The 24,761-nt window shown below is 42.7% G+C and overlaps 1 protein-coding gene across 1 annotated transcript; it reads left to right on the forward strand.

The window, feature by feature from the left end:
- The first annotated feature begins 261 nt into the window (after positions 1 to 261).
- On the forward strand, positions 262 to 20,201 carry MYLIP (myosin regulatory light chain interacting protein). Its single transcript, XM_061194841.1, has 7 exons — positions 262 to 551; positions 1,653 to 1,843; positions 13,019 to 13,204; positions 14,821 to 15,018; positions 15,542 to 15,706; positions 16,671 to 17,091; positions 18,716 to 20,201. Exons 1-7 carry the CDS (start codon positions 465 to 467, stop codon positions 18,803 to 18,805), a joined length of 1,338 nt encoding a protein of 445 aa, XP_061050824.1. The 5' UTR covers positions 262 to 464; the 3' UTR covers positions 18,806 to 20,201.
- Positions 20,202 to 24,761: the final 4,560 nt, after the last annotated feature.

The raw sequence follows: 24,761 nt of genomic DNA on the forward strand, positions 1-24,761 counted from the left end.
GCAGAGGTAGCAAGCGCGTTCCGAGGCCTCCCGCCTTTCGCAGCGCTCAGCTCCCGCGAGCTACCACCTCCCCGGCGGCCGGGGGAACTCAGCCGGCTCTGGGAGGTCGGGCGGCGGCCGAGCGGCCGCTGCTATTGGCTGGTCGGGCGGCAGCGGAGGGGCGGGGCCTCCGTGATTGGCGGGGGCCCCAGCCGAAGGGGGCGGGGCCGCTATATCAGAGAAGTCCCCGCTGCGGCGCAGGCAGTCGGGTTGCTGGAGTGCGGCACCGCCGCGGGACACGGAGAGCCAGCTGGCGGGCGGGCTGGAGAGGGGGTGGCGGGGAGGGCGCGGCGGCTGCGGTGCGCAGGGCAGTGGTCTGCAGGGCTTCAGCCTCCCAAGGGCCAGCCTCGCTGAGCCCGGAGCTGGGTCTGAACCCCGCGCACACCAAAGACGAGGCGGCTGTGGCGGCAGCGGCGGCCCCAGCCATGCTGTGCTATGTGACGAGGCCGGACGCGGTGCTGATGGAGGTGGAGGTGGAGGCGAAAGCCAACGGCGAGGACTGCCTCAACCAGGTGAGGACCAGGGGCCAGGAGCGGGGTCCAGGCCGGTTCCCCGAGGCCGAGGGGCCTCGCTGTGGCGCCGGGACGCGCCGCTTGCCGGGGGCCGGCGGCGCAGCGGCGGCGGCGGGGTTAGTGCGCCCCAGGCGCCCGGCCTGCGCCCCCTCCTCCACGAGGCCGTGGGGCGCGCGGCCCCTTCGTGGCGCGCCGGGGGCGCGTGGTGGGGTGGGGGTGGAGGGCGCGGGGGACGCGCGGCGGGCCTGCCCCCCTGCCCCCCAGCCCGGGACTTTCCCGGAAGAAGGCGGCCCAGCACACCTGCCTCAGGTGTGTGAATGATGCCTCCTGTCGGGTCCCCGCGGGGCCTGGCAGCGCCACCTGCGTCCCGGGATGAGGTGGCTGGAGGCGGTCGCAGGTCCCTCGGGTTGCTCGGCAGACAAGCAGTGCCCTTATCTCTTGATGCTTCTCAAATGGAGAAGCATTTCCTGTGCACCTCCTTGCATCTCCCGATTCGCTGGGGACGAGAGGACGGTAGGTTTGGGTCGTGGACTCCTCGGTTGTCTTTGAGCACGCGTTTCCTTAGGAGTGAGGAGGAACGGTTCCAAACAGTGCATAGTGGTGTGGCAGAAAATTTGATCTCAAGTGAAACGCTGTGCCCTCCAACCCCCTCGACCTGAGATGTTTGGAAAACCTCCTGCAAAGCTTAGCTGACACTTGTGGCGTGTTTCCTCAGTGTGTTTGCTTTTTTGGCGTCCAGATGGTTAAAATTGTCCAGATAATAAGCTGCCAAATCAGCTGTGCAGATTGTGCTAGTGGAGGGAATTCCAGTGATTGGAATAAGAAGGAAAATACCCCGTGGATTCCCGTCCTCAGCCTTTCTGGAAGGCTACATTTTGAGAACTCCTTTTGTGCCTCTATACTACATCTAGTGGTTTCGCATCACTGGAGCCTTAGAACTCTGTTGTTTTAGCTGACAACAGGAATTGTAACACCGTTGTTGAACTTTGTTTTAAAAAAAAAAAACAATAGGCAGGAATCTGAGACTCAGATGGAGTGTTTGGGTTTGCTTTGACCACATGGACCACTTGCTCATCCACGCTGCATTCATTTTTGTTTTAGGTGTGCAGGCGATTGGGAATTATAGAAGTTGATTATTTTGGACTGCAGTTTACGGGTAGCAAAGGTGAAAGTTTATGGCTAAATCTGAGAAATCGGATCTCCCAGCAGATGGATGGGCTAGCCCCTTACCGGCTTAAACTGAGAGTCAAGTTCTTCGTGGAGCCTCATCTCATCTTACAGGAGCAGACTAGGTAAAGTGACGCTAAAATAAACCAATGTCAAATAGACCTTTGATTCCATTTAGGAAGGGCCACTGCACCTTCCCAGAGATGTTCACAGGCAAATTTGTTTTGATACAGAGTGAGTTGGTTATAACTTAGAAGTTTTCCATAGCACAGTTCTTTTGTTGAGGTGAAAAGAGAGCTGCATAGTTGGCCTGGGGTATATTTTCCAACTCTTCTGGTGTTTTTCATATTTTTATAGACAATGGGAGAGCAAGGTTGAATTCTTACAAACACTTGAGATCAGTGCCACAACGCAAAAAAATTTAAAAATAATTTAAAAAAGAAAGAAAGAAAGAAAAAAGACCTAACTGACTCCCTGATAGTGGCATCTACTGCCCGATAGTAACCTCTGTCTCAGCAGTGTTACTACAGGTCATTGCAGTCTGCTCTAACAGAAAGCAGGAAACAGTTCCTCTTGGGTTACTTAAACTTGGTCAACTTCTTCAGCCTAGTGTCAAGTTACAGTGTGTAGCAAAGAGCTCTGTCCGAATTTTAAAACTTTTTCAGTTTCTTGAAAACTTAGATAACTCTTTTAAGGCCAGTAGTAATCCATCGCTAACCCACAGATAGGTTATACATGATTGTTGAGTTCAGATTGTTAAATTTCTCTCTTCTAGAAAGCCACCAGTAGTGGTAGACAATTGGAGCATGTGGTTTCCTTTTTCAAACAGAAAATGGATTCTCCCCTGGACTGGCTGTAATACTTTTCTCAAGGATGAGCCAGGCTAGGAAACTGGTGTTTAATATTTACTGCTGAAATGCAGGAGACCTAAATCTTAGAGTGGCATGTAAAAAAAAAAGAAAAAGGAAAATGACTACTTTTAAACACGGTAAACTTTGGATCTTAGGTCTAATGTTTTTCATAATCCTTTGGATTGGAAATTTGCCATGCACATAAAAAATGTGAGTGTGAGAATTATGAGAAATGATGAGTGAGCCATATCCTTTAAGAGTTTTTTAACATGTCATTTTTTTGATTGCTTACCAAAGGACGTATAGACACATATTTTGAAATACTATTTATTTGAATTTGAAATCTCTCCTTTGCCTTTTTATGGGGCTTTAAATGGTGAGAGAAGCGTTCAATTGTGTATCTGAGGGAAGCTAGTATATTGAATTCTTAGTGCTCCTGAAAATGTGTTGCAAAGTATTCAAGTGATTCCATGTTTAGGGATGTTTTAGCTGTCTATATGAATCAGGATAGGTTGGGTTTTTTATTTTATTTTTTTTTTTAACTTAAAGCGGATTTGTGAATGCTTCCACTTTGCACTTCAGTGTGATAACTTGCAGTTGAGTAAGAGAAAATAGTACATATATATATAAAACACAACATCTTGGAATTTTCATTGTGTAGCTTTATCATTATTTTGCAATTATTTCAGGGCCTCCAGATTCAAATCTGTTTTGATGACACAGATTTATTTTTTAAATCTGCAGAAGTTTGGAGGACCAAATACATCATTTAAACAATGACTAGGGGACTCCCCTGGCGGTCCAGTGGTTAAGACTTCGCCTTCCAATGCAGGGGGTGCGGGTTTGATCCCTGGTCGGGGAGCTAAGATCCCACATGCCTCGCGGCCAAAAAACCAAAACATAAAACAGAAGCAATATTGTAAAAACTTCAATAAAGACTTTAAAAAAATGGTCCATATCAAAAAAATCTTAAAAAAAACCAATGGCTGCAGTCATAATATAATATGTACATCTGTATTATAAATGCTTACAGATTTTACAATTTGCTACTAGTCTTTAACTGTGCTTTCTTGTAATAGAGTTAATAACTATTATCAACTCCATTCTATTCATGCAAGAAATAGAGACATTTTATGAATTAGAATTGGAATCAAATTTCCTACTTTATTGACTCAATTGACTTTGACTCGAGATTCATGTCTAATAGCATTCAAAGACTGCACATACCTAGTTAGACTAGGTAATTTTAATTTTCATTCCTTTTGAAATCATACTGAAAAATTCACGTGATTTTGACTTTTAAAATATTGGTGTATTTTACTTGTTTTTGTGGGGTTGTCTGAAATAAATACAGAATTTTAAGAAAATGCCACCTAAAGTTTATATAGCATTCTGCTTTAATAACTAGATAAAGTGAGTTGTAATTAGCATTGTACCTTTTCATTAGGATCAGTAGTTGTGCTGGGTCGAATTTAGTTACAATTAGCATTGTGTTTATGGGCATGATACTACAGAACAGAAATACTTATTTTCCCTAATATTATGTTATCAAGATAAAGCTGGTTGATAAACTTTTTTGATATTTAATCATTTGTTATAAAATATTTATATAAAATGCCATGAAAATAAAATAGATCTGTTTACATAATGAGTAAGCTCAGCTTTGCCAGTCCAGTTATGAGAGGTGATATTTTACCATCTCTTGGTCAAGTCATGAGGTCAAGTCATAAGTCATTTCCATTTAATATACAGAAAGTGTCTGGACAGTTTATTAAATGGTGCTGAAATATCCTAGCCAAGTTGTCTCTGTGGACAATTAAAGCAGCCTGCTCACAGTAGAGCTGGCCTGACTGGGGGCAGTTAATATATTAGTTTGCATCAGATTAGGGAAGATGCTGTGAGAATGACAGGCAGGAAGGCCTGTCTGTAAGAGGAGAGTTCTAGGGGCAAGGCAGAAGCCCCTGCGTTCTAGGTCCAGCTCAGCAATGTACAGCCTTCCAAGACTTGAGCCCAACTGAAAACCCTGAAAGAGATTCTTTAAAATCCCTTCTAGCAGTAGATTTTTTTTTCTTGGCTTCTGCTTCCTCTCCATATTATTTTCCTAATGCTTTTTCTAAATACATTTCTCTGAAGAGAGAAAAAATATATCCAATGTCTGCTTAGATTGGTAGATAGAGTTAGTCTGACCTCTGATGTGGCCTAATTTTAGATTTGATTCTTTACCTGGATTATTATGTTTGCTCTGGAATGGGGGATTCTGGAAAGTAACCAGAGAGTTTTGTTTAGACTCAGCTGGCACCTTTCAGAGATTGGCGACAGCAGGTGTTTTCAGCAAATGTTTGCCATGCTATGGATTAAAACGAAAAGTGAAATTAATATATTCTGGAAGTAGATCTGAAATCATAATCGTCTTTGAAATTATTACCTTTCAAAGGCTTTCGGTTATTCACAGCAATTCAGACCAGATTTTGTCAACATTTTCAAAACCAGAGATTAGAGAATTATATGCTTCATCTTCAGGGATGGTAATTATAGCATCCATTCCCAATAAAATCTTTCTGTTTCTCCTGACTGCCACATTTTAGCAGAGCTCTGTGTTCTTTGCTAGAGGCACCCTGCTTGGTTAAGACTCACCAACACCTGAATCCTCTATCCCAGAAGCCAATCCCAATACAGGGGCTCCGTGAGTGCTGAACTACATGTTCATGGAAATGCTATAATCCTGAACGTTGCATCTCATTAGGATCTTAAAAGTTGCGAGCAGTGATGCGTTTGACTTCAGACCCCAGTTCACTCACCAATTCACTCATCACTCCCCGGGGAAGCCTTCTCCAGGCGTGCTCAGGAGACTAAACTCTCCCAAGACATCGTGTAGCTTTCCTTTATAGCATTTAATGAGTGTGTAACACTCCATTTACTTATGTGACAATTTGCTTATTGTCAGCCGCTCTAATAATCTAAATTCCATTAAGCAAGGAGCTGATCAACCATGTATACCCAGAATCTAGCAAGTGCTTGGTGTGTAAATATTTGTTGAATCAATGAATTAAGAACTTGGAAATAAAAAAAAAAATTGGGTTAACTGATACTGTGATAATATAAATTTTCTTATAGGTATTGAAATGTTTGCCAGTTTGCTTCTATAACCTGAAAAGTTTGAGAATGTCTAAAAGAAATCTCACCACTAAACAATGTTTTGTAGTGATTTTTCTCAGTTAAGAATTTGCTCAGTGCTTGGCATTCTTTTGTTTGCTTGCTTCCTTCCTTCGCCCCCTCTACCTCATTCCAAGCCGTTTGTTCATTGTGGTTGTTAGTTCTTATCTCGAATGAACTACCACGCTCCTGGACCTTTTATGAAGTTCAGATAGTTTTCAAGCCACAGGTTCACTTTATCTAATTTCAACCAATTTGTAGGTCCTGGCTACTTATTAAACTCAATTTTTCCCTGTCTCTCAACAAATATTACTTAGACAAGTGAAAATTGAAGGAAGATGGCATCACTGAAACCCACGAAGCAAATGCCACATGCAAACTATAGGCAGGTGGAGATGATAATCTCAAATCAGTACACAGCTGAATCACATTGACCCTAGCCAGTGCCTGTAATCACGTTCAAAGTCTTATAAAACATCACGCAATGAGAAGCCCACGCATCGCAGCGAAGGGTAGCCCCCGCTCACCGCAACTAGAGAAAAGCCGGTGCGCAGCAACGAAGACCCAACGCAGCCAAAAATAAAATAAATAACTTTAAAACAAAAAACATTGTCACGATGGTAAAGGTTGATTACAGAATTTACCTTTGTGTGATTCAGGATGGGTAAATTCCATAGGATGCATTGCAGGAGTATTATGTTCTTCATATCAACTACATGCCTAAGAGTGGGATGACACATTCTCTTTTTTTTTTTTTTTTGGTATGCCCAAATACAACATAGGCCCCAGGAAAGTAAAAAATGGTAAAGACAGACGTGTATATTATTTCCAAAGAAAGTATTAATTACATTTCTGAATTCTTATTTATCTTTTAAGTTTTTTTTCTGTTCAGAGTATGGGATGTTTGTGGTGTTATATATGGTTACTTTAGCCACAGACCGCCCACCTGGGCCCCTTCAGTCTCTTTTTGAATTTCTGATACTTATATATGTGTATGAAATATCTGAGAACATTGAGAAATTGATTTTTATGTAACCAAAATGAACTGTGCATTTTGAATGTCATTATAAATAAAATTTGAATATTTAGATGGCACAAAGGGCAGATTCAGGGTGACCAGTGGGGTCAGGTTCCAGGTTTATTTATTCTCTGAGTCGTGTACCCCTACAGCCCGATCCCAGACCTCTTCTGGACCTGATAGCCCTCCACACTAATCTAAATTGTTGAGAAAGAGATTGTAGTTAATGCTCTTAAACTACAAGATTGCCCGGACTGTTGTTTGCCTAGGGACAGCTATCTACTGCCAGTAATCATATTTTTTAGAAGTCCAGATTTTATGCTTCCAAGTGTTTTTCTGCTGTGAGTTGTAACCACTTTCGAAATTAGGAATTTCCCTCACCTGTACCCTCCTTATCTTTTAACTGCTTTGGAGCCTGAGGAGAAAGCAAATTTATCAGTGATTCCCGTTTTGCATTTTGGGCTTTGAGAAGGATTTCCTTACACCTGAATAGAGACCTGACTTGGTAATTATTGGCTGTGACAACTTTCTCAATTGTAAGCCTTCCATGAAGTGCGGTAGATGTGATGGTTCATTTTAGGTGTGGCTCTTCATTTGAATTCTGAACCTTGACCCTAGGGATTTTTACTGGTGTTATTTTCTCAACCTCTTACTATGAAAAATTTCAAATGTATGGATAAGTTGAAAATTTTTACAGTGAACACCCAATGCCTAGATTCTACTATTAACAGTTTAATATACTTGCTTTATCACATATTTATCCATTCATTGATCCCTCTATCCATCCATCAGTCTATTTTTTGATGCTTTTCAAAATAAGTTGTGAGTACACATCCCCCTAAATACTTCAGTATGCGTATCACTAACTAGAACTCAGTATTTGCCTACAGTTCTTTTTTTTTTCTTTTGATACAGAATTTATATATGATGAAATGCCTAAATCCTAATATACCACTTAATGAGTTTTGGCAAATGGATGTACCTGTTTAAACAAAACCCTTATCAAGTATTAGCATCACTCCAGAAAGTTCTATCATGCCTCTCTGCAGTCATTCCCACCCTCCCTTCCCTACCGCCACCCCACAACCAGGTTGTATGTTTTTCCAGCATAGTTTAGTGATGCCTGTTCTACTTCATGTCAGTGGAATCGCACAGTATGTACTCTTTTGTGTCTGCCTCCTTTTGTTCATCATAAATTTTTCGAGACCCATCATCTTGTTGTATACATCAGTGGCTTGTTCCTGTTTATTGCTGGATAGTATTCCACTGTAGGAACATACTGCTGTTTATTTATGCATACTTCTATTGATGAACACCTGTTTTCCAGCTATCGTGAATAAAGCTGCTATGAACATTCAAGCACAAGTCTTTTTTGTAGACATGTGTTTTCATTTCTCTTGAGTAAATAAGAATGGAAGAGCTGGGTCATAGAGGAGGTAATTGTTTAGCTTATAAGTAACTGCCAGACCTTTTCCCGAAGCAATTGTACCATTCTGTACTCCTGTCGACAATGTACAGGGGACCAGTTCATCCGCATCCCTGCCAGGTTTCAGGTGGGTTTATAGTGGTAGCACATTGTGGTTTTAGTTTCTACATCTCTGTTGATTAATAACACTTTTCATGTGCTTATTGGCCTTTTGTACATCTTTTGCAAAGTATCTATTCAAGTCACTGGCCCTTTTTTATTGAGCAGTTGTCTTTATTTTTGAGCTGCACAAATTCTTTATATATACTAGTCCTTTGTCAGATATATGTTTTATAAGTGTATTTTTTTTTCCTGTGGTTTGCCTGTGTTTTTGATGCCTTTTGATGAGTAGAAGTTTTTAACCTTGGTGAACTCTCATTTATCCACTTTTTTCTTTTACGGTTTTTGCTGACTGCATCCTGAGGAACCTACCTCCAAGTCATGAAGATACTCTCCTATGTTTTGTTCTAAAAGAGTTTCAGTTTTAGCTTTTATATTTAGGCCTGTGATCTATCTTGAACTGATTTTTGTTTCACTGGAATTTAAGATACAAAACAAACCTATAGCAATTCTGTTGTGACTTGATAATTTTTAAATATAACTTGGCAGTTAGAGCTTGTGGTTTAATGACTCATTGGACTGAGGCGGGCATACGGGTGATCTCAGTGGGTGTCTCACTCTGTGAGGGAAAAACCAGCCGTTACAACGGAGGGCCAAGTTCAGTCAGTCTCTTGGGGAGAAATTCACTTCAGTTACTAGGACTGGAGACTTTTTAAAAATAGCTACTTAGCCATTTTCGAGATGTTTTAGGTTAGTTACTTAATTTTGAGTTTAATAGTAAATGTGGAGATAGTTGTTTTATATTTGTGTCATGAAAAGCTCTTCAAAATCATGTAACTGGGAAGATAACTGGAGGGCAGTAATTGAGAGTAACTGCGGTGAGCGGATCGACAACTCCCGATCGGGTCGCAGAGAGTTCTGCTTTGATTATTAGATGATTTCTTTATGAGACAAGCCAGGGTTTAGAGGAGAGGGCTCTGATTACAGTTCTCAAAAGATAAATGACCTGACTTTATTCCATAAAGCTATGGAAAGGAATTCATTTTAAACATAGAGGAAATCTGAAGTACATACTCTGAAACAAAAATATGTTAAGGATATGTGACTCTTTTTTAAATTAAAATATGACATATCCTTATATTTATCCCCCCCCCCCCTTTTTTTTAAGTCTTCCCTAATGCTGCAGCAAGTGTGAATTCATTAAATGCAAAGACAGGAGTTAGCTAGAATGTTTCACTTTGGGGTTCCAAACCCCATCCATATATTGAAAGTATCCGTTTTCTTAGTAACTGGGTAAAGCTTGAAGAATCATGAATTTCAAGGTGCAACCAAAAGAATGTTTAGGAAATGAGCTTATGTCTGTTAGGACATATTCATAGACATTTGCTTAAGACAAAGAAATCATTTTTTCCAAAGGCTTTCTTTCTGTTTATGATTCTAGCATGTAGCCTAAATTGAATTAGATAGGCCAACCACTTTTGGTCTTTAGTTAAAAAAAAAAAAAAAAAAAATTCACTGCAGGCCTGACTTCTTTGACCACATCTGCTTATTTTGATATTATTGGTAACTTTTAACCACTTTACAAAAAGGGATTGGGGGGGGGGGGAATCCATGAGCCAGACAGTTACAGGCCAGATGGTTCCAGAGAAAATAATAGAAGAAAATACTTGACTGAAAACCACCCCTAATTATTGAGCCATCACTGGATTCCTTGTGGAAGTGTTTCTGCATGCCCTGCCATTCTCCCTCTTCGAAAGAGCACATTAAATAGGGTCTGCTGATGGCCTGCCGCCGCTGTGACCTTTGCTGTCACTGCTGCATGTGCTCTTCTCCTGGAGAGCATAAACTTATCACCCAAGAGCCAGTTTGTAGCCAGAGTTATTTTGATAGGATACATTCCTTCATACCAAAAGGCTGTACCTTCCATCGAAACAGGAGCCATCAGATATATTCACCCTGGGACCCCGGCATAGGGCTTGGCACAGTGGCGATGCGTGGCAAATTTGTTGACTTGAAATGAAAAGGTTGCTTTATAGCCATGAAACGGCAAAATGCAGGAAGGGCCCTACCAGAAAGTTTCTGTAAATGATAAAGAGGAGGATTTTTGTACTTACAGGGTATCAACCACAACGCAGCCTAGAATGTGGAGTATGTTGAAAAGGCTATTGTCCCCCCACCTCCTTTTTAAAAATTCTGACTCACACACTGAGAAAGGATCACATTACTCTCAGGCTGCTGACCACCTGTTAATATTTTGTTACTGCTGCTTCTTTGCCTTTGATTTTGGCAACTGTCTGTCCAGAAGTCGTGGTGGATAGTTTGGAAAAGGAAATTGGATCAATTTTGAAACTCTTCTTTTGCAGGCTAAACTAGTCTCTAACTTAATACTTCAGAAATAAGTTAAAAGACACTTTCATATAAGCAGTAATTAAATTGAGAAGACTTAGTTTGGGTGATAACCTTAAAATCTTTCAGCACATACTTTCTTCCTTAATGGAAGTATATATTTAGGTTTTTGGGTGATACCCTTAAAATCTTTCAGCACATGCTTTCTTCTTTAATGGAAGTATATATTTAGGTTTTTGTTCCCTACTAACATGTCCACTGATGAATGCAGAGACAGAGGTACATTAACCAAGATGACGTTTACCGAACAGTCCTCTAAAAAGCCTTCTGAGGGCTGAAGCAGTGTTGTAACACCAAGATTTTAAGGGACGGCTAGACCTCAGTCCTCAGATAGCTATTTTAAAACAAGTTATTTTTGTAGTTATTTCTTTGCCCCAGTAAGGACCCCCTTCTCAGTTTAGCAGTATGTCAGAAATACTTTAAAGACAAGCAGATGTTTGGGTTAATAAAAACCATGCTTATCTTCTTCCAGTGCTATTATGCATTCTTACTGTGATTTCTTCGTAGGGGGCTTTGAATAAAGAAAAAACTGCAGTGTTTGGCAGAGTCTGATCATTTTAAACATTTCTTTATCATTATAGAAGGCACAAAACGTTGAATTTAAACATTTCTTAAAGGAGGATTAATGGCTCTTGTCAGCCTGAAGTTTTGAGGCTCTCAACAGAGCCCCTCCTTTTATTTCTAGCCTCAAGTTCCCTTGCCTCCTTTTTTTGCATTGTTCACGTTATCCCTTCTACCTGGATGTCAGACACAAGGCTAGCATATAAATAAAAGCATCTCGAGGACTGGAATAAGGGTATCCAGCTGAAGGGGGTAGCTGAATTTAGGAACCCTGTTCAGAGCTTTACAATGATGATCATAATTCATTTGTTAACAGAAGGAATAGTATGGCATTTCAGCATGATTGAGAGGCTGTATTGAGTCATCAAAGGAAGGTTATTCATTTGCCAGAGACAAATTTCATAATCCAGGCCAGTCTGCCTATGACAGTTTAGATACTCTGTTCAGAATCTTAGGCAACACGGATTGGCAGGCAACAATATCTGAAGTTTTCCAGGATTTCTAATTCTCACATACTTTTTGGTAAATGTAGAATACAGTGTTGTATACAATTAGGACAGGCTCAGATGGAATGAAACTAGGATGGGGATATAAACTAGTTGCAGACAGCGTGTAGTTTTACGTGCATTTATAGAACTCTCTGATGTTAGAGGCACTTATGAAGTCAGCTTAGGTGCAGCTAAATGTACTAGAAGTTAGAACCTGTCAAATATTATAATAGAGGAAGAAATAGTTTGCATGTGATATAGACAAAAGGGTATCCAAATGAGGGGACAGGAGGAGTGGCCTTCAGGACAGAGGGAACAGCAAGATCAGAGACGTGGGGATGTGAATGTGCTTGGTTTTTCCAGAAGGAGGAACTGTCCGTTTCCTGGGGCATAGTGGCTGGAGCGAATGACAGGAGATGTGGCTGGAAATCTGGGGCCAGATGTGGAGAACCCTGGGCTCATGCTGACAGTGTGCTTCCTTGGCAAACAATGGGGATCCCTTGAAGGATTCTGAGCAGAGAAATGGCAAGTTTATATCAGAAGCAAGCAGCTTGGAAGATGGGTTCACAGAGTCTAGAAGAGAGATCAGCTTAGAGGGTATTGTAAATTCTCTTGACAGTTGAGAGCTGCAAGTAGGATAGAGGAGGTAAAAACGGGAAAAACGGAACTGGATTTAAAAAGTTTTCAGAGACAGAAGGAAGATGAAGAGTCAAAAGTGAGTCCGTGGTAAAAATAACAAATCAGTCTCTGGTTTCCACTGGGAGAAAAAGTGGGTTTGGGGAGGAAGTTTGGCTTTGAAGAAGGTGAAATTGGGGTACTGAAGACCATCCAATGGAGAAGTCTGTTAGCACTTGGATATTTGAATATGATCCTTAGGAGAGAAGTTGGGGTTAAAACTAGAGATTTGAGGGTCATTTGAATAAAGGTGAGGATTTTAAGATAACAGTTACACATCAAGATAAAGTTTTTCTGATTAAGATAATTTCTTTTAAATAGTATAATGCAGAAACATGTATATAATTATTTTACATTTTGTGACTTGAATGTTACTGAACTTGTCATAGTTAGACTTGTTTTGTTTGGGTTAGACTTTTTGTTTCAGAGAAACTTAATCCTTAGACTTATTTTGCCTTACTACTCATGATTTTAAAAAAGGTCTGTAACTGTAAGCATTTTTAAGGCAGCTTTCTTCCTTGCTCTCTTTTCCTTACTTAAATGGGATTATGAAATTGCTAAGCAGTTGGGTCCGATACCAAGTTAGTCCCCCAGCATAACCTCACTCTCACATTGCTTTGCAGGCATATCTTTTTCTTGCATATCAAGGAGGCCCTCCTGGCAGGCCACCTCCAGTGTTCACCAGAGCAAGCGGTGGAACTCAGTGCCCTCCTGGCCCAGACCAAGTTTGGGGACTACAGCCAGAACACGGCCAAGTACAGCTCTGAGGGGCTGTGTGCCAAGGAGCTCTCCAGTGCCGCCTTGAGCAGGTGAGGCTGCAGTGCAGGCTCGTGTTTATTGTCCCACATCTAGCAAATGTATAAGAGTTTCCAGAAGGAAATCAAACTATGATAGATACAGGTAATTTGTAAGGTTGAGACTAGACCATTGCCCAGTATAACCCACTATTTTCAAAAGATTCTTAGCCTTTTCTTTGAGAAACTTATAAACACAAAACATAATCCACACAAATAAATGCCCTTATACAAAATACTATATAACAGGAATTGTAAAATCTCTGACCTTTTAAGAATGCATATCTCTTAAAAAGTCTGTCATGTTTATCGGCATTTTCTTCGTCCCAGCAAGGATTAAACCAAGAGACCTAACAAAGATGTCTCAATTATCTCTTCCTGGGTAACAGGGTTGCCCCCCTAAACTTAATGGCTTAAAACAACAAAATCATCTCACAGTTCTCTGGGTCAGGAATCTGGCCGTGGCCCGGTTGGGTTCTCTGGCTCCAGATCTCTCAGGAGGCTGCAGTCAAGCTGCTGGTGGGGTTCAGTCTCATCTGAAGGCTCAGCTGAGGGAGGGATCTTCTTCCAGTTTGGCTCAGGTGGCTTGTTGGCTGGCCTGTGCCTTCACCACGGCAGCCTCTTCGGGGGGCTGTTTGATATCGTGGTGACTGTCTTCCCCAAGGATGAGCAATTGAGTCAGAGCAAGAGCAAACACCCAAGATGGATTCAAAGTCTCTTTATAACTTAATCTCAGAAGTGAGTGACAGCACATCACTTTGGCCGTATTCTGTTCATTAGAAGCAAGTCATTACTCCAGCGTGCACTCAAGTGAAGGAAGTTACACGAGGGCATGGATACCAGGAGGTGGGGACCTTTAAGGACAGTATTGGAGGCTGTCCGCCCCAATAGATAAAATAGATCCTGCATTTTTCAGTTGCAAATGACCTAATCAATCCCATTTAATGCTATATTATAATGAAACTTAGAAAGCAAATCTAGACAAATGCATGAGACATTGCTATGTATAAATTTCTTATGTATTTTTTTTTGTTTGTTTGTTTTAATTTTATTATTTATTTATTTAATTTTTGGCTGTGTTGGGTCTCCATTTCTGTGCGAGGGCTTTCTCTAGTTGAGGCAAGCGGGGGCCAGTCTTCGTCACGGTGCGTGGGCCTTTCACTATCGTGGCCTCTCTTGTTGCGGAGCACAGGCTCCAGATGCGCAGGCTCAGTAGTTGTGGCTCACGGGCCTAGTTGCTCCGCAGCATGTGGGATCTTCCCAGACCAGGGCTCAAACCCGTGTCCCCTGCATTGGCAGGCAGACCCTCAACCACTGTGCCACCAGGGAAGCCCCTCTTATGTATGTTTTTAGAGATTTTCCATAGTTCTTTTAATTTATCCCCGTCTGGCATCCCCAATAGTTTTTTCTCCTAATTATTTAATAGTTGAGATATTGAACAGTGTCTTAAAAGTATTTTACAATAAGTTTGCTAAATAAATGAAACATCAATAGTATATAGCTTTGAGTTTTTGTGATTCGTAAATGACAGTGTCAGTATAATTCACTAGTGAAAATGATACCGATTTATCTATGAAGACTGCATCAGTCAATCTCTCTGTATGCTTCTCTGCCCTTTTGGTGTCTTGCAGCATTGTGGCAAAGCATAAGGAGTTGGAGGGGACCAGCCAGGCTTCGGCTGAATACCAAGTTTTGCAGATTGTGTCGGCAATGGAAAACTACGGCACAGAATGGCATTCTGTGAGGGACAGCGAAGGGCAGAAACTCCTCATTGGGGTTGGACCTGAAGGAATCTCAATTTGTAAAGATGACTTCAGCCCAATTAATAGGTAACCCTAGTCTTAAATTTTTGTTTAGACCTAAGTGTGTACGTACTTTTGTAGCTCTGATGGTGAAAATAGGAAATGGAGAGGGATTTACTAGACAGTCATCCTTTAGGAATAATGTGTTTCATTCAGGCCTTGATAACCATTCCAATATTTTTTTAAAATTTAGGCTCAAGTGTACTGATGTGACAGAGTTAATATTTTTCAAATGTCATCCACGGCTATAAAAATCTCATTTCACCTACACACACACACACACACACACACACACAAACACACACACACACAAAAACACACACACACACACACACACCCCTCCAAAACTTGCTCCAGTGTGCCTCTTCACTTACCCCCAACTGCTTTTCAAAGAGCCTTTATACCTAGGGAGCAGAGTGCTTATCTGATGGTCCCAGGCAGAGCGTCCAGCTTTATGGCTGGGTCCTGAGCACATGGGAACCCTGCAGGAGCACACACACGGTGACCCATCTCCCCTGGGCTTGCTCACTTCTCTCTTCCCACCTTTCAGGATCGCTTACCCTGTCGTGCAGATGGCTACCCAGTCAGGGAAGAACGTGTACCTCACCATCACCAAGGAGTCTGGGAACAGCATCGTGCTCCTGTTCAAGATGATCAGCACCAGGGCAGCCAGCGGGCTCTACCGAGCCATCACCGAGACGCATGCTTTTTACAGGCACGTACCCCTGTGCACCCCGTAACCCCAGCGTCTGCCACAATGCTGAGGTTTCCAGGTGACAGCAAGGCTCCTGTGGTTCCTGGTATCACTGTGTCAGTGAACCTTGTACAGAGCTTAAGAAATCGGCTGTTTTCGAACCCTTCATTTCTGCCGTAGCAGTGGGGTCCTTCTCAACATCATCCTGCTTTTCCCTCAGGATGTGTGTGTGTGTGTGTGTGTGTGTGTGTGTGTGTGTGTGTGTGTGAGAGAGAGAGAGTGTGAGCTGCATGGATTCGCTCTACTGCTTATCTCTTAGCCCGTTTCCTCATAGCTCCCCCTCCCCGAGGTGACTGAGCAGTGGGGCCTGTTCAGCCGCTGCTTTTGCCCTCTTCCCGCAGGATGACCCAAGTCGTCTTTCCTTCCTTGGAGAGCTGCTACCCTGAATCCTCAGTGTGTAGTGAGGATGTCTCAATAACTGTATTGATAGCCTTATTTCCAAGGGTGCTTTAAAGTAGACTTGCGATTTGACTCAAATATTTGGAAAGTTTATTAAAAGCTAAGAAGTTTAATTGGCAGGCAACCAATCCTTTTTTTATGTTAAAGTAGACACACACATTGTGGAGCAGAATGGAAAATTTGTAGAAATTTTTAACATAAAGCCAAGACTACAAAGAAAAATGTCCTTTTTCTTGCCATAAGCTGCTTTGGACTGTAGTTCTGTCCCTGGAGGTGGAGGTGCCCTCGGGTTTACAGCTGCCTGATCAGGGGTCCTTCCTTTGGAGACACTTGAGAAGCATAGAGGTAGAATCATTGAAATACCTAACACCTGTGAAACTGGAAGAATTCATTTTCAAGCACACAAACAAGAATATTTAATGTCTGCTCCCATGAGCATCCTTCTTCACAGCAGTGTTTAAGGTCTGGCTCATGGGGACGCCCAGGCCTGTCCGTACTGAGGTGGGTGTTCCATCTCTGTCCGTAGGTGCGACACGGTGACCAGTGCCGTCATGATGCAGTACAGCCGAGACCTGAAGGGCCACTTGGCTTCTCTGTTTCTGAATGAAAACATCAACCTGGGCAAGAAGTATGTCTTCGATATTAAAAGAACCTCCAAGGAGGCGTATGACCACGCCAGGAGGGCTCTGTACAACGCGGGTGTGGTGGATCTCGTGCCGAGAAGCGACCCCAGCCCCCCAAACTCTCCCCTGAAGTCCTCGGAGAGCAGCATGAGCTGCGGCAGCTGCGAGGGCCTTGGCTGCCAGCAGACCCGGGCCCTCCAGGAGAAGCTGCGCAAGCTCAAGGAGGCCATGCTGTGCGTGCTGTGCTGCGAGGGTGAGATCAACTCAGCCTTCTGCCCCTGCGGCCACACTGTGTGCTGCGAGGGCTGCGCCACCCAGCTTCAGGTGAGGATCTTCCCAGCTCCAGGTGAGGGGCCGTTTCCAGTTCCAGGTGAGGGTCCTCCTGGCTCCAGGTGAGGGGGCGTTTCCAGTTCCAGGTGAGGATCCTCCCAGCTCCAGGTGAGGGTCCTCCTGGTTCAAGGTGAGGGTCCCCCCGGCTCCAGGTGAGGGGGCATTTCCAGTTCCAGGTGAGGATCCTCCTGGCTCCAGGTGAGGGTCCTCCTGGCTCCAGGTGAGGGGGAGTTTCCAGTTCCAGGTGAGGGTCCTCCCAGCTCCAGGTGAAGGGTCAGCCGGCTGGCATGGGCCAGGTGCTGACTTGTGGAGGCACAGATGGAGAATGTCCATCTCCATCCAGAGGGTCTTTGTATCTGTGACTTGGAAGGTGTTGCCCTTTGGAAACAGTTTGGATTAGCACACTCTTTTCAACAATGTAATTACTAAATCATAGGCTTCTTTCAAGTCCTGGATATGAGGTTCAGATTCACAAGGTACCACATCTAGTTAGTGGCTGAGCCGGGCACTGGAATCCAGGCCTCCTGGGGGCTGGTCACCTCCTTCTCTTCCCTTTCATGTTGTCTCTGCTTCTTGACACTTCGGAGGATGGTCTTTTTTACTTACTTGTATTATTTGGGAAAGAATTCTTAGAGTTTTGAGTGATAGTTAACTCTCAGTTATCCATGGGTGGGTTGTTGCCTAATTTTTTGTGATTCAATTCCTTTTAGTACTGCCTATGCCTCCTAGGTCCCCTTGGATTAGTTCTCACTTAACAAGTCAAACTAATTTTAATATTAGTAGAAAAAATAAAAGCACCTCTTACATAGTATCTTTTTCTTTCTTGCACCTTGCATTTCCTTTTACAATAATATTTTCAATTTGTTTTCATTTCCCAGAACTGTTGGCTAACTGTCACTGTGATTTTATGTAAAATCAGCCCTAAATGACATCTAGTCCCTCAGAAGCTGCTAATTTCAGAACTATTTTTAGGGCTACATATGAGCCAAGAGGATGCTCATGTCCTTCCTTAGAGTAGATCACACTCCTAAGACGAGTTATTTCCCCAGGAGTGGTCATGGATTTGCCTCTTTCATCCACATAGTCTGATTGTCATGCCTAAGGCTCCCCATGTGGCTGAGGAAGGGACATGCTTGCTGAGAGGCCAGCCAGGGGTGCGGAGCTGTGACCTGTGACTAGGAGCAGCCATGCTCACTGGCCACGTGGCATCCACCCAGTGATGCACCCTGAGCCGGCTGAGCCAAGGACATAGTCTCCGGAAGGGTCTCCTGCCTCCCTGCCTGAGACTTCATAATCAGCCCATGTAGGGACCACAGCCTCATTGCACAGCAAGAAGTCTTCAGTAATCACTTTACTCACGGTGCCTTGTTTAGAGTTTGACTGAAAACCTGATTAATTTCATTCATTTATACTTTTTCATAGTATTTATTTTTAATCCTTTGTCAAGTATAAAATGTCAGACTTGTTAGAAAGCAAAGATCTCTCCCAGTGGAAAGCTAGAAATAATTGTGACCACAACGTATTTAGAAAAAGCACTGTAATAAGTACCACGGGTGAACACTGAAGACACAGATCCTTGGAAGTGTCCTAACCCATACTGTCGGCTTCTCTTTTCCAGTCCTGTCCTGTCTGCAGGTCACGGGTGGACCACGTCCAGCACGTCTACCTGCCGACCCACACCAGTCTTCTCAACCTGACTGTGATCTGATCTGCTGTGCACTTACCGGACATGCCATGTCTCCATGAACTGCACTAGTATAAACTATAAACATGATAGATTGTGGAGAGAATAAATACTCCAACGCCCATCTGCCATGCAACGTTTAGGGGAAAAAAAAAAAAAAGAAGAATAGAAACAGTATGACTACTCCTCACCGCCAAAATGTACCATGCATAGAATCAGCACCTCCGGGTTGGTGACCAGGAAGAGCTATGGGACCCAGACACATTCCTTGGACTTTTCTTCTTTTTATGATCAAGTAAAGAAATCAGGAAGATCTTTGACGTCAGTTAAGTGGCAGCATAGCCCAAAAGTGAGTACCTTTTAGAAAATGATGTTTAAGTCTCCTTAACGTATCCCAAGGTAAGTTTCCTACTTGCAGCCAATTTTGTAAGAATTCATTTTAAGAATTTACTTGGTTCTTTTTGTACGGGTCACAGAGCTCTGGACATTTTTAATAGGAAAATTTTTCTTAAAGAGATAGTTGTCATTTTAATGTCATTTCTGTTTTTCTAACTTGTTCAAGAAAGATTGGGGGACAGACATGTTTAAAAATCGATTCGGGGACTTTTTTAGAGTGGACACAAAGTTGTCAGATTTAAACCAGTCTGACCAGTGGAAAACAGATCACTCCACCTGGATGGTTTCCTATTCTTTCCCCCTCCCCCTCTCCTTACCCTGTCCCCAAGCCTTTCAATTATAAAATGCTACCAGTCTGGTTAGACGATTTCTGTGGAGTAGTCAGCACTCCTTGGGCCTCTTGAGTTGGTGGAATATTTTAAGATTGAAAAGGGAGCACATGTTCCTTGGAAGGAAGAGCATTGCTCGCTGAGATGAAGCTTCGCCGTGTACAAAGTAGGGGTGTTTCGTGAGTTCTCCGACGCACCCTGCTCCAGCTTCAACCGGTGGGGTTGCTTTTGCTTGAGCCATCAAGCCTTTTACAGCCTTATCGTAGATATCCTAGATATTGTAAGCTTTTTTTTTGGTAGTAAATGCTTAAGTGTATTAACTTTTTGTTGTCCCTCTATATGTTTCAGAGGGGTTTCGGGGGTTTTTTGTTTCTGTATTCTTAATCATGTTTTCCACTCCCACTTGGGCATTTTGGAACTTGGTCAGCTTGTTGGTTTTCTAGGATGTCTGGAACCTGGATGACCTTATTGGGTGCAATACTAGCTAAGTTAAAGCTAGAAACCTACACTGTCACTTTACTGAGATTTCTGAGTATACTTTTCATATTGCCTTAATGTAGCAGTAATGTGTTTATGCATTTGTTTCTTTGCACAGACATTTTGTCAGATATTAAAACTCTACTTTTTTATGGCACATATTAGCATATAAGCCTTTATTCCAAGAGGTATTTATTTTTTCACTTGTAAAAAAATAATGTTTCACATATAAAGAACTCTGTTATATCTTAAAGGATTTCTGTCTTTTATATTCAGGATAATAAAGATGTTAAAGCAAACACGGGTGTTTGTATCTTCACAGTTATTGTCATTTAAGCCAGTTTTTATTCATTTAATAGAGCATGGATGACGTCATGGTTGGTATCTAATGTGGTCCTTCATGGAAAGTTTGAAAATGTTTAAGGTATTGGCTCTAATCGAGGAGACTATTTACCCAGTTACTCATTCATCTATGTTTTCTGGTTTATAGGATTGAAATGTAGGTGAAAATAGGGTAATATACGCAAGCAGACGAAAAGTAAAAATTGGGAAAAGGACTGTAAAGTATTGGAGAAGGAGGGGAATGGCAAAGTTGTAAACCCAGATGATGCCGCTAGTGCGTTGCCTGGTCAGGACAGGTGAGTGCCGGGCTGGGTCCCAGCAGAGATGGCCTCAGCCTACAGACTCTAGGGCTGCATTCTGTAGGACGGCTAGCCTGCTGCTGCTGGGACCTCGCTGCCCTGAGTGTGCCAGTGTGTGCTCAAAGGAAATAGTTTGTGGAGTAGAGAACAGTGCACATAACATATGTAACTCAGAACTAGCTGTAGCAGTCAAGTAATTTCAGCTGCTACAGAGGTTCAGTTCGGTACAAGTGCAATGATTTCAAGCAAACAACTTTTTAAAAATTGAGAAAAACAAGATTTGTTTTCCACTATTCCTATACCTAAGTCAACCTCCCATCAGTTTCTAGGAATTAACTTATTTGTTCAATCAACACATTTATTGAGCACCTGCTAAGTTATTATTGAGCACTGGAAATTTAATAATGATCAAGACACGAATGATACAGGATGCCCATGTCATGTACTTAAACCTGTAATTTACACTATTTTCTCTCTCTATAGAAATTAAATAATATTCAAAATGATAGAATATTAACACTGGAGAGGATCTTAAATGTGGTAGTCTCAAAATGCTGGCCAGAATAATGGATGGATGGATGACAGGCCAACAAATGGATAAGATATTGTTCACCCCACTACACCATGGACTCCTCAAGCTCAGTGACTAACATGAAAACTACTGTATTACAAGGTGACTTAAGAGAGCTAAAAGAAAAGCGCTGTGTAGGCACGGAAGGTGATGGTTAATTCTCCTTAAGAGCCAAGGGTAAGGGTGCTTCACAAAGACCCTTTGAGCTGAGCCTTAACATTCTAGTTGAATTTTACCAGGTGGAGAAGAAAGTATATGGTGCATACAGGGTTAGAATGCAGTTTGGGAGGCTGGCCCATCCCCCTGTGGTCAATGAAGTGGTAAGAAATGAAGTTCTGAAGGGAACGTGGTTAGAGTTACTGTGGTGAGCGACCTTGAATTCCAGGCTTCATTTGGACTTGGTTCTCCACTGCCTTCAGAACCAGGAACTTTTGGGATGGGAGAGTGGCAATCAGATCTGGTTCCTTGCACAGGGAACACAAGGAACCACAGAGGAAAGCATACACAAGAGCAGGAAGAGAACAGAGGCAAGAACTCAGTTTTGATCATCTATCGACATGAAAATGAAACAGATCAAGAGCCTTCGGAAGTATGAGCAGTATTTAGTGAGACAGAGAAGTCATACACCAATTCTGCTTATATCTTGGAACAAATAGTCGTTAACGGACAAACAGAGGGGAGCAAGCCATGGGAGTAGGAACGGAATCGAATCTGGTTTTGAACATGATGCATTTGAGATGCTTGATGACTGGCAAACCTGGGGTCTGTTGAAAACTTGGGCTGGAACTTACAGAGTATGGAAAAGGTAAAGAGAAGCATTTAGTGGCCATTACATTTAATTGATATTTGAAGACATGACAATGTAAGAAGTCATCATAGGGAGAGCATTAAGGGGGGAAATGAATAAAGCTGAAGATGGAACCCTGAAATGACCTAGACCTAAGGTGGACGGTGAGACTAGGAAGGAGTCTGAGAAAGACAAAGGGACGAGGAAAATTCAAGGGACTGAAAGCCAAGCCCGGAGACAACTTCAAACGGGCGTGCCCACTACGTCCAAACAGGCAGGCCAGCAGAGTCAAGGAGCTGGAGGGCCAGTAAAGGCCGTACGAATGTGGCAATATCAGGTGGTCCCAAGTTGCAAGAAAGAGTGGGTGTATTTTGAGATTGAGGGCATACTCCAAGGTTGCCAGATTGTAGTGAGCTGAGTATGAAAGTGAGACAGGGACATGGAAGTGATAAAGGGGGGCCGACATGCATTGGTGACAAGGTGGAGTTAAGTCAAGATGGTACCGTAGGAGGAGGCGGGCTCAAGAGAAGCATTTGCGTTTTGCATTTTAAATGGGAGGACTCGGTAGGCATAGAGGAGGGGGCCATGGAGAGGGTGAGTCAAAAGGTACAGCAGAGAGGAATCAGCGTTGGAACTCTGGAGAAACAGAAGGCTCAAGAGGCTGTTCTGCCAAAAGTCACGATCTATGAGATATGAACAAAAGCATTCTTTCATCCTTTTATTAAGGGTTACAAAAATTGGTGAAGCTAGAGACATTTCCCCCACCCTATATGTCTACTCTACATTGATCCTGTTGCAGATGTGGAGCTCAAATGCAATGTGGGTACATGCTGGGGTTGTCCCCTTAACCCTGCCATTGAACACTGAGGATCAGAAGCCCCACGGGTGACTACTCTTGGGCAAAGCATGAACTCTTCCAAGAAAAATGTGAGAAAGAAATGCCCTATAGCCCAGAAGTTTGAGCAAATTTCCAAACACAAGCCTTGGGAGAGTGCATGTATGAGTCACTGCAAGTAAGCCTGAAGCAGGATGGTGCAACGGATGCTTTGGCGCTGAGAGAGCTCAGAATAAACCAGGAAGCCAATGTTTTTAAGATAGTTTTACCAAGCAGTGGAAAAAGAAGCCTACGTGGAGTTTGAGCACAGTCAGAATTTGAGACCAAATGCAGCCATTTTTGCCTTTCTCATTGCTTATCATATTTAGTGCCTTCTCACAGAAATCCTATAACATTGCAAATTACTTTTATTCATATTTGCAGAATCTCCTTGAAATGAGTTTGTTTAAAAACTGCAAGATGTTAGAGTTAGCCCTCTGCCTTTTAAAAACAAAACTATGTCAAGACCACACCAATTACACAGATTTAACACACCTGCCAGATGCTTATAAACTACACTTCAAGCAAAAGCTAAACATCTGTTGTTCATAAACTTGTGCTAATGCTAAGGGGAAGAAAAATCTCAAAAGCATAAGCAAGCAAGCCTTCTATCAAGGAGCGATTCTTCTGGTTGAGAAGAAAACTCCTATACACTTGTGTGAAACAAAAAGATGATAATAGTTCTAAGACCAATAGTATTGCACATACATGTATGTATATACGTATATATGCAAATATATATGCTTATAATTTTTCATAAATGTTTAAAGAATGTGAAGAAGTCCCTGTGGATTGGGTGCATTTGGGGAAGGCTTTTTGAAGTAGATAAGTTGTTCTTCGCCTTGCATTCAGTACAGAATTTGGATTGGCGGGAAGGAAAACAAAGCATGAGGATGTGGAAGAGCCTGCAGGTGAGGGACAAAGGGTGATAAAATAGGAAGAAAGTAGAACCAAGTCATAAAGAGACTTCTGGAATAAAGATCCTAAGTTTGGTGAGTGTGTGAAAGATACAGTAAGATCTTTCTTCATCTGTGGTTCATTCAGTTTTTATTCATTAACTTGGACATTGATTTATTAACGCAGCAAATATATATTAAGCACCTGGTATATATCAGGCTCTCTGTTAGGGCTAGAGCAGCTGTAGTTCTCATCCAGGCTGATTTTCTCCCCAGGAGGCACTGGGCAGTGTCTGAAGATGGTTCTTTATCATCACACCGAGGATGGTGTGCTACTGGCATTCAGTGGGTAGAGACCAGGGATGATGCTAAACGTCCTACCATGCACAGGACAGCCCTCACACCAAGAAATTTTCTGGCCCAAAATGTCAATATTGCTGCTGTTGAGAAACACTGGGCTGGAGGGTTCAGATATCCCAGGTGAAGTCCTCGCCCTTCAGGATGACAGGGGGAACTGACACTGTAAACGAAGAATTCCGGTGCACTGCGCTCCATAACGAAGCAGGTACCGGGTACTATGGACGAGCAGAATAAGGTGCCACTAACTTTGCTTGGGGTTGAAAAGATTTCTGGAAGAAAGTCACATTGCAGATGACTCTTAAAAGATGAGTTGAAACTTGCCCAGGTAGGAAATGTGGGCGGAAGGAGAGTGTTCAAACATGCAGCATATTTGGGACCAGTGGGCAGTTTGGCGTAACTGCAATATAGGTTATGTGGCTGGAGGGGATGGTGAGAGATGCGGCTGGGAAGTTAGGTTGGGACTATGTCCAGGAGGGTGCTGTGGGCCCTATTCATCTCTATCCCAGCCATACTCGAGAAGAAGGACAATGTTCACCAAGGCAACCTCGAAGTAGCTGGGTTCTGCTGTTCTGTTTATGGCACTCTTGTCTGTAGATTTCATTTCCTCATCTGGGCTCCGGGAAGCATGTGTCCTCTGTGTTTTGAGTAA

This window comes from Eubalaena glacialis, chromosome 7 (assembly GCF_028564815.1).
Source record: "Eubalaena glacialis isolate mEubGla1 chromosome 7, mEubGla1.1.hap2.+ XY, whole genome shotgun sequence".
Taxonomy (NCBI): Eukaryota; Metazoa; Chordata; class Mammalia; order Artiodactyla; family Balaenidae; genus Eubalaena; species Eubalaena glacialis.

Coding starts and splice junctions, on each gene's coding strand:
- MYLIP (XM_061194841.1), top strand. CDS start 465: ATGCTGTGCTATGTGACGAGGCCGGACGCGGTGCTGATGGAGGTGGAG. Junction 1,844..13,018: donor ATCTTACAGGAGCAGACTAG/GTAAAGTGACGC, acceptor ATTGCTTTGCAG/GCATATCTTTTTCTTGCATA. Junction 13,205..14,820: donor TCCAGTGCCGCCTTGAGCAG/GTGAGGCTGCAG, acceptor GGTGTCTTGCAG/CATTGTGGCAAAGCATAAGG.